This window comes from Metopolophium dirhodum, chromosome 3, assembly GCF_019925205.1.
Source record: "Metopolophium dirhodum isolate CAU chromosome 3, ASM1992520v1, whole genome shotgun sequence".
Lineage (NCBI taxonomy): Eukaryota > Metazoa > Arthropoda > Insecta > Hemiptera > Aphididae > Metopolophium > Metopolophium dirhodum.
The window spans coordinates 35,181,210-35,194,931 of NC_083562.1; the positions used below are offsets into that span (position 1 = coordinate 35,181,210).

Here is a 13,722-nt window from a genome sequence, read left to right on the forward strand (position 1 = left end):
TTTCTGTTTTGTGCAGTAGAATGTGATAACATCCAATAACTCCCAAATGTCCTCAAATAATATAGAATACATTCTATATTTATTTTTGTTGTCTGATCTCAAAATATTATTTTTAATACTATTAAGGTGATGGGACAAAATAGACAAGTCATTTAATTTTATAGTTTTTCCTATTGGTAATTGATCGTCAACCATTTCCATCACAAAATTCATTCTACCACTATCACTTATCACCTTCTTTAATACCATATTCATTGAACCTGACTTTAATAAAGAGTTTTCAACGCAAGGCTCATCACAAGAATCTGTTATTTTTACAGCACTGGGTTCGTCAATTTCCTCTTCTACTACGGACTCTTTTCCGTCGACAATAATTGTTCGCTTAATGATTCTACGCATTCTTGTAGTTGTGACACTTTCACTAGTATTCTTTACGTTATCGTTGAGAACAGACAACCGTAAGATCTTTTCGATTTCCTCTGGTTCGATAATATTCTCAACAACTTCCTCGCCGTTCCTGATTGTTTTTCTCAAGATACTTTTAACTGGTGCTCCATATTCAGGCTCATCAATTATCTCTTCTACCTCAATCTCTTTTCCATCTATGATAATGAAGCGTCTAACAACCATTCGTGATTTCCCCGAGGAGACCGTTCCCGTTTGATTGATCAGAATTTCAGATGATAAAGGCTTAAATATTTCGGTACCATCATTATTTTGCGGTACAATAGATTTTCCTTCTTCAATTGGTGTTTTTGAACTTTCTTCGTATCCAAGAGCGTCGATTCCAGAATTATCATCAGTTGCTGGTAAATATTGTACAACGGTACTCTCCCGTTCATTTTCAATAAAATCGTTCAACAACGATTTCGTTGTATCGTCTGATCCTAAGGGTTCGGTATCACCCTTGTTTTTTAATTTTATGTTCGTCTTCGACGTAGACATTTTTAGACCTTTTCGCAATTTACTTAAAAATGATGGAGCATTTGTGATTGGATTTACCAATAGATTTGTTTCTTCTTTGTCAACATATTCTGGTTCTTGGATTAGCTTTCGTTCATCGATGTCCAGATCCGGAATATTTTCGATTGAAACATCAGTTTTGACTCCTGGTACATCGGTGTCTTCGACTTGGACATGACCCTCCAGTCTAGAACTGGATGGAGTTTTGATATTAATACCAGGTACGGAAACTGATGAAATTCCAACAGAAACCGTTTCCTTTATATTGAATTCAATATCAGCAGATCCCTTGGGTGCCTTTCCTTTTTTAATCTTTATTTCTGGAGATTTGATATCTGCTGTTATGTCAAATTTAGGGATTTCTGGTGTTGTAATTCCTGCGGTAGATTTTCCACCATCCAGTTTTGGTGCATTCAACCCCGGAACGTTGAGTGCTGGCATATCTATGTCCTTGACTTTTATTTCTCCTTCAACATTAGGTATCGATGGCATTCCAATATCAACACTAGGTATTGATACAGGTGGAATGTCTACAGAAATCTTATCATCAACATTAATATCGAAATCAGTTGATTGATTTGATTTTTTATCATTTTTACTTTTAAATCCTGGTATTTTAATATCCGATAAGTCGAATTTGGTAGTCTTGACATCAGTTTTAGGAACTTTAACATCTAGCATAGGTGTTTTAACCTCTGGTACACTAATAGATGGTAAAACCGTGTTTTTGACTTGGACGTGATCCTCCAGTTTAGGTATCGATGGTTTTCCAATATCAACACTTGGTATAGATACAGATGGAATGTCAACAGACACCTTTTCCTTTATATTGAATTTAATATCAGCAGATCCCTTGGGTGCTTTTCCTTTTTTAATCTTTAATTCTGGAGTTTTGATGTCTGCTGTTATGCCAAATTTAGGAATTTCTGGTGTTTTTATTCCTGCTGTAGATTTTTCAACATCTATTTTTGGTGCTTTCAACTCCGGAACTTTTATTGCTGGTAAATCTATGTCCTTGACTTTTATTTCTCCTTCGACCTTAGGTATCGATGGTTTTTCTATATCAACACTTGGTACAGATACAGATGGAATGTCAACAGACACCTTTTCCTTTATGTTAACCTCGATATCAGCAGATCCTTTGGGTGCTTTTCCTTTTTTAATCTTTAATTCTGGAGTTTTGATGTCTGCTGTTATGCCAAATTTAGGAATTTCTGGTGTTTTTATTCCTGTGGTAGATTTTTCAACATCTGGTTTTGGAGCTTTCAACTCCGGAACTTTTATTGCTGGTAGATCTGTGTCCTTGACTTTTATTTCTCCTTCGACTTTAGGTATCGATGGCATTCCAATATCAACACTAGGTATTGATACAGGTGGAATATCTATAGAAATCGTATCATCAACATCAATATCGAAATCAGTAATTTGTTTTGCTTTTTTATCTTTTTTACTTTTAAATCCTGGTATTTTAATATCCGATAAGTCAAATTTGGTGGTCTTGACATCAGTTTTAGGAACTTTAACATCAAGCTTAGGTTTTTTGACCTCCGGTACACCGACAGATGGTAAAACCGAGTCCTTGACTTGGACGTGACCCTCCAGTTTAGGAATCGACGGTGTCTTGATATCAACACTTGGTACAGAAACCGTTTCCTTTATATTGAATTCAATATCAGCAGATCCCTTGGGTGCTTTTCCTTTTTTAATCTTGAATTTTGGAGTTTTGATGTCTGCTGTTATGCCAAATTTAGGAATTTCTGGTGTTTTTATTCCTGCGGTAGATTTTTCAATATCTATTTTTGGTGCTGTCAACTCCGGAACTTGTATTGCTGGTAAATCTATGTCCTTGACTTTAATTTCTCCTTCGACTTTAGGTATCGATGGCATTTCAATTTCGACACTAGGTGTTGCAATCGATTTTCCAACAGTTATATTCTCTTTTATGTCATAGTCAATATCGGTCGATTCTTTTTTAAATTTGATGTCTGGTACCTGTATGTTTGTGCGTTTAATATTATTTATATCATCGATGTCAGAAGATACCGATTCTGGCAGTTTTTTGTTATCGATATTTATATTGAAATCTGCAGTTTTATCTTGTCGGAAATCACTGGAGTCTTTCAATTCGTGTAATTTGTCTATTATGTGCTCGTCAACTGGTTCATCTAAAATTTCCTCTACCACTTTTTCTTTTCCATCTACTATTTTTATGCGCTTTATTATTTTTCGTATTCTTTTAATCGTACGGGTGGTTACTGATTGGGTCTTATCATTTTCAATGTTATCTAACACTACTGGCTCTTCATATATTTCAACTGTTTTCCCATTATCTTTTTGTATCTCACTCAAATCCGTAATATCACATGCATCAGGTTCATTAACTTCCTCCTCTACAAATGTCTCTTTACCATCCACAATTATTACTCGTCGTGTTATTCTTCGTGTTGTTACTGTTGTAATAATGTTATCGGTTTGAGTTTCGTTTATAAATTCAGAATTCCTATTTGTACCGATATCATGGGGATATGTGGTAATGTCGTAACTTTCTTTGTCATCTTTTTTAATTTCACTCTGCAATGATTCAGTTAAACCAAGATTTTCCAGTCCGTCCACTACCTCCTCTACAACCTTTTCTTTTCCATCCACCATTATTATACGCTTTATAACTCTCCTGGTAATAGTTTTCGTTATTAAATTTGGCTCAGTTACCACGTCACTGTTAGATGTTTGCACAGAAAACGATTTTTGGACATTATCGAGATTTACTAGCTGGCCTACTTCATCTAGTCCGTCACTGAACGATTTAAGAATAACCCTATCTGATATTTCGTCAATACCGGGTTCGTCAATTTCCTCTTCTACAACAGACTCTTTTCCGTCGACAATAATTGTTCGCCTAATTATTCTACGCGTTCTTGTAGTTGTGACACTTTCACTAGTATTCTTTACGTTTTCGTTGAGAGCAGACAAGCGTAAGATCTTTTCGATTTCCTCTGGATCGATTATATTCTCAACAACTTCCTCGCCGTTCCTGATTGTTTTTCTCAGTATACTTTTAACTGGTGTTCCATTTTCAGGCTCATCAATTATCTCTTCTACCTCAATCTCTTCTCCATCGATGATAATGATACGTCTAATAACCTTTCGTGATTTCCAAGGGGAAACAGTTCCGGTTTGACTAACCAGAATTTCAGATGCTAAAGGCTTAAGTATTTCGATACCATCAGATTTGTCATTATTTTTCGGGACAAAAATGTTAGGTAATAATAATGAAGGAATATTTTTTGATATTACATCCTGAACGTTAATACTGGAAGCAGCTGATGTTTTTGAGTATATTTCTTTATTAATGTTGTATCCCGGAACAACAGGCACTCCAAATTTGGATGTTTTGATATCCGAATTTATTTCCATGTTAGATACATTTTTTTTATCATACTCTGCTGTTTGAACTTTCATATTGTTTGATGGTAATTCCACGCCTTCCTCTTCGATCGAATGTTTGATGGATTCATTCTCCTTGATTTGTATAACAGCTTCAATAAATGGTATTGAAGATGTTTTCACGTCAAAAATTGGTGACGGGAGATTAACAGATTTCTTTTCATCGACTTTAATATCGAGATCAGTAGTTTGTTTTGATTTTTTATCTTTTTTACTTTTAAATCCTGGTATTTTAATATCCGATAAGTCGAATTTGGTAGTCTTGACATCAGTTTTAGGAACTTTAACATCAAGCTTAGGTGTTTTGACCTCCGGTACACCGACAGATGGTAAAACCGAGTCTTTGACTTGAACGTGACCCTCCAGTATAGGAATCGACGGTGTCTTGATATCAACACTTGGTACAGAAACCGTTTCCTTTATATTGAATTCAATATCAGCAGATCCCTTGAGTGCTTTTCCTTTTTTAATCTTTAATTCTGGAGTTTTGGTGTCTGCTGTTATGCCAAATTTAAGAATTTCTGGTGTTTTTATTCCTGCGGTAGATTTTTCAACATCTGGTTTTGGAGCTTTCAACTCCGGAACTTTTATTGCTGGTAAATCTGTGTCCTTGACTTTTATTTCTCCTTCGACTTTCGGTATCGATGGCATTCCAATATCAACACTAGGTATTGATACAGGTGGAATATCTACAGAAATCTTATCATCAACATCAATATCGAAATCAGTTTGTTTTGATTTTTTATCTTTTTTACTTTTAAATCCTGGTATTTTAATATCCGATAAGTCGAATTTGGTAGTCTTGACATCAGTTTTAGGAACTTTAACATCAAGCTTAGGTGTTTTGACCTCCGGTACACCGACAGATGGTAAAACCGAGTCTTTGACTTGGACGTGACCCTCCAGTATAGGAATCGACGGTGTCTTGATATCAACACTTGGTACATAAACCGTTTCCTTTATATTGAATTCAATATCAGCAGATCCCTTGAGTGCTTTTCCTTTTTTAATCTTTAATTCTGGAGTTTTGGTGTCTGCTGTTATGCCAAATTTAGGAATTTCTGGTGTTTTTATTCCTGCGGTAGATTTTTCAACATCTATTTTTGGTGCTTTCAACTCCGGAACTTTTATTGCTGGTAAATCTATGTCCTTGACTTTTATTTCTCCTTCGGCCTTAGGTATCGATGGTTTTTCAATATCAACACTTGGTATAGATACAGATGGAATGTCAACAGAAACCGTTTCCTTTATATTGAACTCGATATCAGCAGATCCCTTGGGTGCTTTTTCTTTTTTAATCTTTAATTCTGGAGTTTTGACGTCTGCTGTTATGCCAAATTTAGGAATTTCTGGTGTTTTTATTCCTGCGGTAGATTTTTCAACATCAATTTTTGGTGCTTTCAACTCCGGAACTTTTATTGCTGGTAAATCTATGTCCTTGACTTTTATTTCTCCTTCGACTTTAGGTATCGATGGCATTCCAATATCAACACTAGGTATTGATACAGGTGGAATATCTACAGAAATCTTATCATCAACATCAATATCGAAATCAGTTTGTTTTGATTTTTTATCTTTTTTACTTTTAAATCCTGGTATTTTAATATCCGATAAGTCGAATTTGGTAGTCTTGACATCAGTTTTAGGAACTTTAACATCAAGCTTAGGTGTTTTGACCTCTGGTACACCGACAGATGGTAAAACCGAGTCTTTGATTTGGACGTGACCCTCCAGTTTAGGAATCGACGGTGTCTTGATATCAACACTTGGTACAGAAACCGTTTCCTTTATATTGAATTCAATATCAGCAGATCCTTTGAGTGCTTTTCCTTTTTTAATCTTTAATTCTGGAGTTTTGGTGTCTGCTGTTATGCCAAATTTAGGAATTTCTGGTGTTTTTATTCCTGCGGTAGATTTTTCAACATCTATTTTTGGTGCTTTCAACTCCGGAACATTTATTGCTGGTAAATCTATGTCCTTGACTTTTATTTCTCCTTCGTCCTTAGGTATCGATGTATTTTCAATATCAACACTTGGTATAGATACAGATGGAATGTCAACAGAAACCGTTTCCTTTATATTGAACTCGATATCAGCAGATCCCTTGGGTGCTTTTCCTTTTTTAATCTTTAATTCTGGAGTTTTGACGTCTGCTGTTATGCCAAATTTAGGAATTTCTGGTGTTTTTATTCCTGCGGTAGATTTTTCAACATCAATTTTTGGTGCTTTCAACTCCGGAACTTTTATTGCTGGTAAATCTATGTCCTTGACTTTTATTTCTCCTTCGACTTTAGGTATCGATGGCATTCCAATATCAACACTAGGTATTGATACAGGTGGAATATCTACAGAAATCTTATCATCAACATCAATATCGAAATCAGTTTGTTTTGATTTTTTATCTTTTTTACTTTTAAATCCTGGTATTTTAATATCCGATAAGTCGAATTTGGTAGTCTTGACATCAGTTTTAGGAACTTTAACATCAAGCTTAGGTGTTTTGACCTCCGGTACACCGACAGATGGTAAAACCGAGTCTTTGACTTGAACGTGACCCTCCAGTATAGGAATCGACGGTGTCTTGATATCAACACTTGGTACAGAAACCGTTTCCTTTATATTGAATTCAATATCAGCAGATCCCTTGAGTGCTTTTCCTTTTTTAATCTTTAATTCTGGAGTTTTGGTGTCTGCTGTTATGCCAAATTTAAGAATTTCTGGTGTTTTTATTCCTGCGGTAGATTTTTCAACATCTGGTTTTGGAGCTTTCAACTCCGGAACTTTTATTGCTGGTAAATCTGTGTCCTTGACTTTTATTTCTCCTTCGACTTTCGGTATCGATGGCATTCCAATATCAACACTAGGTATTGATACAGGTGGAATATCTACAGAAATCTTATCATCAACATCAATATCGAAATCAGTTTGTTTTGATTTTTTATCTTTTTTACTTTTAAATCCTGGTATTTTAATATCCGATAAGTCGAATTTGGTAGTCTTGACATCAGTTTTAGGAACTTTAACATCAAGCTTAGGTGTTTTGACCTCCGGTACACCGACAGATGGTAAAACCGAGTCTTTGACTTGGACGTGACCCTCCAGTATAGGAATCGACGGTGTCTTGATATCAACACTTGGTACATAAACCGTTTCCTTTATATTGAATTCAATATCAGCAGATCCCTTGAGTGCTTTTCCTTTTTTAATCTTTAATTCTGGAGTTTTGGTGTCTGCTGTTATGCCAAATTTAGGAATTTCTGGTGTTTTTATTCCTGCGGTAGATTTTTCAACATCTATTTTTGGTGCTTTCAACTCCGGAACTTTTATTGCTGGTAAATCTATGTCCTTGACTTTTATTTCTCCTTCGGCCTTAGGTATCGATGGTTTTTCAATATCAACACTTGGTATAGATACAGATGGAATGTCAACAGAAACCGTTTCCTTTATATTGAACTCGATATCAGCAGATCCCTTGGGTGCTTTTTCTTTTTTAATCTTTAATTCTGGAGTTTTGACGTCTGCTGTTATGCCAAATTTAGGAATTTCTGGTGTTTTTATTCCTGCGGTAGATTTTTCAACATCAATTTTTGGTGCTTTCAACTCCGGAACTTTTATTGCTGGTAAATCTATGTCCTTGACTTTTATTTCTCCTTCGACTTTAGGTATCGATGGCATTCCAATATCAACACTAGGTATTGATACAGGTGGAATATCTACAGAAATCTTATCATCAACATCAATATCGAAATCAGTTTGTTTTGATTTTTTATCTTTTTTACTTTTAAATCCTGGTATTTTAATATCCGATAAGTCGAATTTGGTAGTCTTGACATCAGTTTTAGGAACTTTAACATCAAGCTTAGGTGTTTTGACCTCTGGTACACCGACAGATGGTAAAACCGAGTCTTTGATTTGGACGTGACCCTCCAGTTTAGGAATCGACGGTGTCTTGATATCAACACTTGGTACAGAAACCGTTTCCTTTATATTGAATTCAATATCAGCAGATCCTTTGAGTGCTTTTCCTTTTTTAATCTTTAATTCTGGAGTTTTGGTGTCTGCTGTTATGCCAAATTTAGGAATTTCTGGTGTTTTTATTCCTGCGGTAGATTTTTCAACATCTATTTTTGGTGCTTTCAACTCCGGAACATTTATTGCTGGTAAATCTATGTCCTTGACTTTTATTTCTCCTTCGTCCTTAGGTATCGATGTATTTTCAATATCAACACTTGGTATAGATACAGATGGAATGTCAACAGAAACCGTTTCCTTTATATTGAACTCGATATCAGCAGATCCCTTGGGTGCTTTTCCTTTTTTAATCTTTAATTCTGGAGTTTTGACGTCTGCTGTTATGCCAAATTTAGGAATTTCTGGTGTTTTTATTCCTGCGGTAGATTTTTCAACATCAATTTTTGGTGCTTTCAACTCCGGAACTTTTATTGCTGGTAAATCTATGTCCTTGACTTTTATTTCTCCTTCGACTTTAGGTATCGATGGCATTCCAATATCAACACTAGGTATTGATACAGGTGGAATATCTACAGAAATCTTATCATCAACATCAATATCGAAATCAGTTTGTTTTGATTTTTTATCTTTTTTACTTTTAAATCCTGGTATTTTAATATCCGATAAGTCGAATTTGGTAGTCTTGACATCAGTTTTAGGAACTTTAACATCAAGCTTAGGTGTTTTGACCTCCGGTACACCGACAGATGGTAAAACCGAGTCTTTGACTTGGACGTGACCCTCCAGTTTAGGAATCGACGGTGTCTTGATATCAACACTTGGTACAGAAACCGTTTCCTTTATATTGAATTCAATATCAGCAGATCCTTTGAGTGCTTTTCCTTTTTTAATCTTTAATTCTGGAGTTTTGGTGTCTGCTGTTATGCCAAATTTAGGAATTTCTGGTGTTTTTATTCCTGCGGTAGATTTTTCAACATCAATTTTTGGTGCTTTCAACTCCGGAACTTTTATTGCTGGTAAATCTATGTCCTTGACTTTTATTTCTCCTTCGACTTTAGGTATCGATGGCATTCCAATATCAACACTAGGTATTGATACAGGTGGAATATCTACAGAAATCTTATCATCAACATCAATATCGAAATCAGTTTGTTTTGATTTTTTATCTTTTTTACTTTTAAATCCTGGTATTTTAATATCCGATAAGTCGAATTTGGTAGTCTTGACATCAGTTTTAGGAACTTTAACATCATGCTTAGGTGTTTTGACCTCCGGTACACCGACAGATGGTAAAACCGAGTCTTTGACTTGGACGTGACCCTCCAGTATAGGAATCGACGGTGTCTTGATATCAACACTTGGTACAGAAACCGTTTCCTTTATATTGAATTCAATATCGGCAGATCCCTTGAGTACTTTTCCTTTTTTAATCTTTAATTCTGGAGTTTTGGTGTCTGCTGTTATGCCAAATTTAGGAATTTCTGGTGTTTTTATTCCTGCGGTAGATTTTTCAACATCTATTTTTGGTGCTTTCAACTCCGGAACATTTATTGCTGGTAAATCCATGTCCTTGACTTTTATTTCTCCTTCGGCCTTAGGTATCGATGGTTTTTCAATATCAACACTTGGTATAGATACAGATGGAATGTCAACAGAAACCGTTTCCTTTATATTGAACTCGATATCAGCAGATCCCTTGGGTGCTTTTCCTTTTTTAATCTTTAATTCTGGAGTTTTGACGTCTGCTGTTATGCCAAATTTAGGAATTTCTGGTGTTTTTATTCCTGCGGTAGATTTTTCAACATCAATTTTTGGTGCTTTCAACTCCGGAACTTTTATTGCTGGTAAATCTATGTCCTTGACTTTTATTTCTCCTTCGACTTTAGGTATCGATGGCATTCCAATATCAACCCTAGGTATTGATACAGGTGGAATATCTACAGAAATCTTATCATCAACATCAATATCGAAATCAGTTTGTTTTGATTTTTTATCTTTTTTACTTTTAAATCCTGGTATTTTAATATCCGATAAGTCGAATTTGGTAGTCTTGACATCAGTTTTAGGAACTTTAACATCAAGCTTAGGTGTTTTGACCTCTGGTACACCGACAGATGGTAAAACCGAGTCTTTGATTTGGACGTGACCCTCCAGTTTAGGAATCGACGGTGTCTTGATATCAACACTTGGTACAGAAACCGTTTCCTTTATATTGAATTCAATATCAGCAGATCCTTTGAGTGCTTTTCCTTTTTTAATCTTTAATTCTGGAGTTTTGGTGTCTGCTGTTATGCCAAATTTAGGAATTTCTGGTGTTTTTATTCCTGCGGTAGATTTTTCAACATCAATTTTTGGTGCTTTCAACTCCGGAACTTTTATTGCTGGTAAATCTATGTCCTTGACTTTTATTTCTCCTTCGACTTTAGGTATCGATGGCATTCCAATATCAACACTAGGTATTGATACAGGTGGAATATCTACAGAAATCTTATCATCAACATCAATATCGAAATCAGTTTGTTTTGATTTTTTATCTTTTTTACTTTTAAATCCTGGTATTTTAATATCCGATAAGTCGAATTTGGTAGTCTTGACATCAGTTTTAGGAACTTTAACATCAAGCTTAGGTGTTTTGACCTCCGGTACACCGACAGATGGTAAAACCGAGTCTTTGACTTGGACGTGACCCTCCAGTTTAGGAATCGACGGTGTCTTGATATCAACACTTGGTACAGAAACCGTTTCCTTTATATTGAATTCAATATCAGCAGATCCTTTGAGTGCTTTTCCTTTTTTAATCTTTAATTCTGGAGTTTTGGTGTCTGCTGTTATGCCAAATTTAGGAATTTCTGGTGTTTTTATTCCTGCGGTAGATTTTTCAACATCAATTTTTGGTGCTTTCAACTCCGGAACTTTTATTGCTGGTAAATCTATGTCCTTGACTTTTATTTCTCCTTCGACTTTAGGTATCGATGGCATTCCAATATCAACACTAGGTATTGATACAGGTGGAATATCTACAGAAATCTTATCATCAACATCAATATCGAAATCAGTTTGTTTTGATTTTTTATCTTTTTTACTTTTAAATCCTGGTATTTTAATATCCGATAAGTCGAATTTGGTAGTCTTGACATCAGTTTTAGGAACTTTAACATCATGCTTAGGTGTTTTGACCTCCGGTACACCGACAGATGGTAAAACCGAGTCTTTGACTTGGACGTGACCCTCCAGTATAGGAATCGACGGTGTCTTGATATCAACACTTGGTACAGAAACCGTTTCCTTTATATTGAATTCAATATCGGCAGATCCCTTGAGTACTTTTCCTTTTTTAATCTTTAATTCTGGAGTTTTGGTGTCTGCTGTTATGCCAAATTTAGGAATTTCTGGTGTTTTTATTCCTGCGGTAGATTTTTCAACATCTATTTTTGGTGCTTTCAACTCCGGAACATTTATTGCTGGTAAATCCATGTCCTTGACTTTTATTTCTCCTTCGGCCTTAGGTATCGATGGTTTTTCAATATCAACACTTGGTATAGATACAGATGGAATGTCAACAGAAACCGTTTCCTTTATATTGAACTCGATATCAGCAGATCCCTTGGGTGCTTTTCCTTTTTTAATCTTTAATTCTGGAGTTTTGACGTCTGCTGTTATGCCAAATTTAGGAATTTCTGGTGTTTTTATTCCTGCGGTAGATTTTTCAACATCAATTTTTGGTGCTTTCAACTCCGGAACTTTTATTGCTGGTAAATCTATGTCCTTGACTTTTATTTCTCCTTCGACTTTAGGTATCGATGGCATTCCAATATCAACCCTAGGTATTGATACAGGTGGAATATCTACAGAAATCTTATCATCAACATCAATATCGAAATCAGTTTGTTTTGATTTTTTATCTTTTTTACTTTTAAATCCTGGTATTTTAATATCCGATAAGTCGAATTTGGTAGTCTTGACATCAGTTTTAGGAACTTTAACATCAAGCTTAGGTGTTTTGACCTCTGGTACACCGACAGATGGTAAAACCGAGTCTTTGATTTGGACGTGACCCTCCAGTTTAGGAATCGACGGTGTCTTGATATCAACACTTGGTACAGAAACCGTTTCCTTTATATTGAATTCAATATCAGCAGATCCTTTGAGTGCTTTTCCTTTTTTAATCTTTAATTCTGGAGTTTTGGTGTCTGCTGTTATGCCAAATTTAGGAATTTCTGGTGTTTTTATTCCTGCGGTAGATTTTTCAACATCTATTTTTGGTGCTTTCAACTCCGGAACATTTATTGCTGGTAAATCTATGTCCTTGACTTTTATTTCTCCTTCGTCCTTAGGTATCGATGTATTTTCAATATCAACACTTGGTATAGATACAGATGGAATGTCTACAGAAACCGTTTCCTTTATATTGAACTCGATATCAGCAGATCCCTTAGGTGCTTTTCCTTTTTTAATCTTTAATTCTGGAGTTTTGACGTCTGCTGTTATGCCAAATTTAGGAATTTCTGGTGTTTTTATTCCTGCGGTAGATTTTTCAACATCAATTTTTGGTGCTTTCAACTCCGGAACTTTTATTGCTGGTAAATCTATGTCCTTGACTTTTATTTCTCCTTCGACTTTAGGTATCGATGGCATTCCAATATCAACACTAGGTATTGATACAGGTGGAATATCTACAGAAATCTTATCATCAACATCAATATCGAAATCAGTTTGTTTTGATTTTTTATCTTTTTTACTTTTAAATCCTGGTATTTTAATATCCGATAAGTCGAATTTGGTAGTCTTGACATCAGTTTTAGGAACTTTAACATCAAGCTTAGGTGTTTTGACCTCTGGTACACCGACAGATGGTAAAACCGAGTCTTTGATTTGGACGTGACCCTCCAGTTTAGGAATCGACGGTGTCTTGATATCAACACTTGGTACAGAAACCGTTTCCTTTATATTGAATTCAATATCAGCAGATCCTTTGAGTGCTTTTCCTTTTTTAATCTTTAATTCTGGAGTTTTGGTGTCTGCTGTTATGCCAAATTTAGGAATTTCTGGTGTTTTTATTCCTGCGGTAGATTTTTCAACATCTATTTTTGGTGCTTTCAACTCCGGAACATTTATTGCTGGTAAATCTATGTCCTTGACTTTTATTTCTCCTTCGTCCTTAGGTATCGATGTATTTTCAATATCAACACTTGGTATAGATACAGATGGAATGTCAACAGAAACCGTTTCCTTTATATTGAACTCGATATCAGCAGATCCCTTGGGTGCTTTTCCTTTTTTAATCTTTAATTCTGGAGTTTTGACGTCTGCTGTTATGCCAAATTTAGGAATTTCTGGTGTTTT

General features: G+C 35.4%; 1 protein-coding gene across 2 annotated transcripts in view; it reads right to left on the reverse strand.

Moving 5' to 3' along the window:
* The window catches only part of LOC132940086 (uncharacterized), a 55,416-nt gene that overhangs the window by 19,418 nt on the left and 22,276 nt on the right, over positions 1-13,722 (reverse strand). For both annotated transcript variants that reach the window (XM_061007498.1, XM_061007499.1), the window contains exon 6: positions 1-13,722. This exon is cut by the window's right edge and continues 18,051 nt beyond it. In XM_061007498.1, coding sequence (XP_060863481.1) covers positions 1-13,722 — 13,722 coding nt within the window.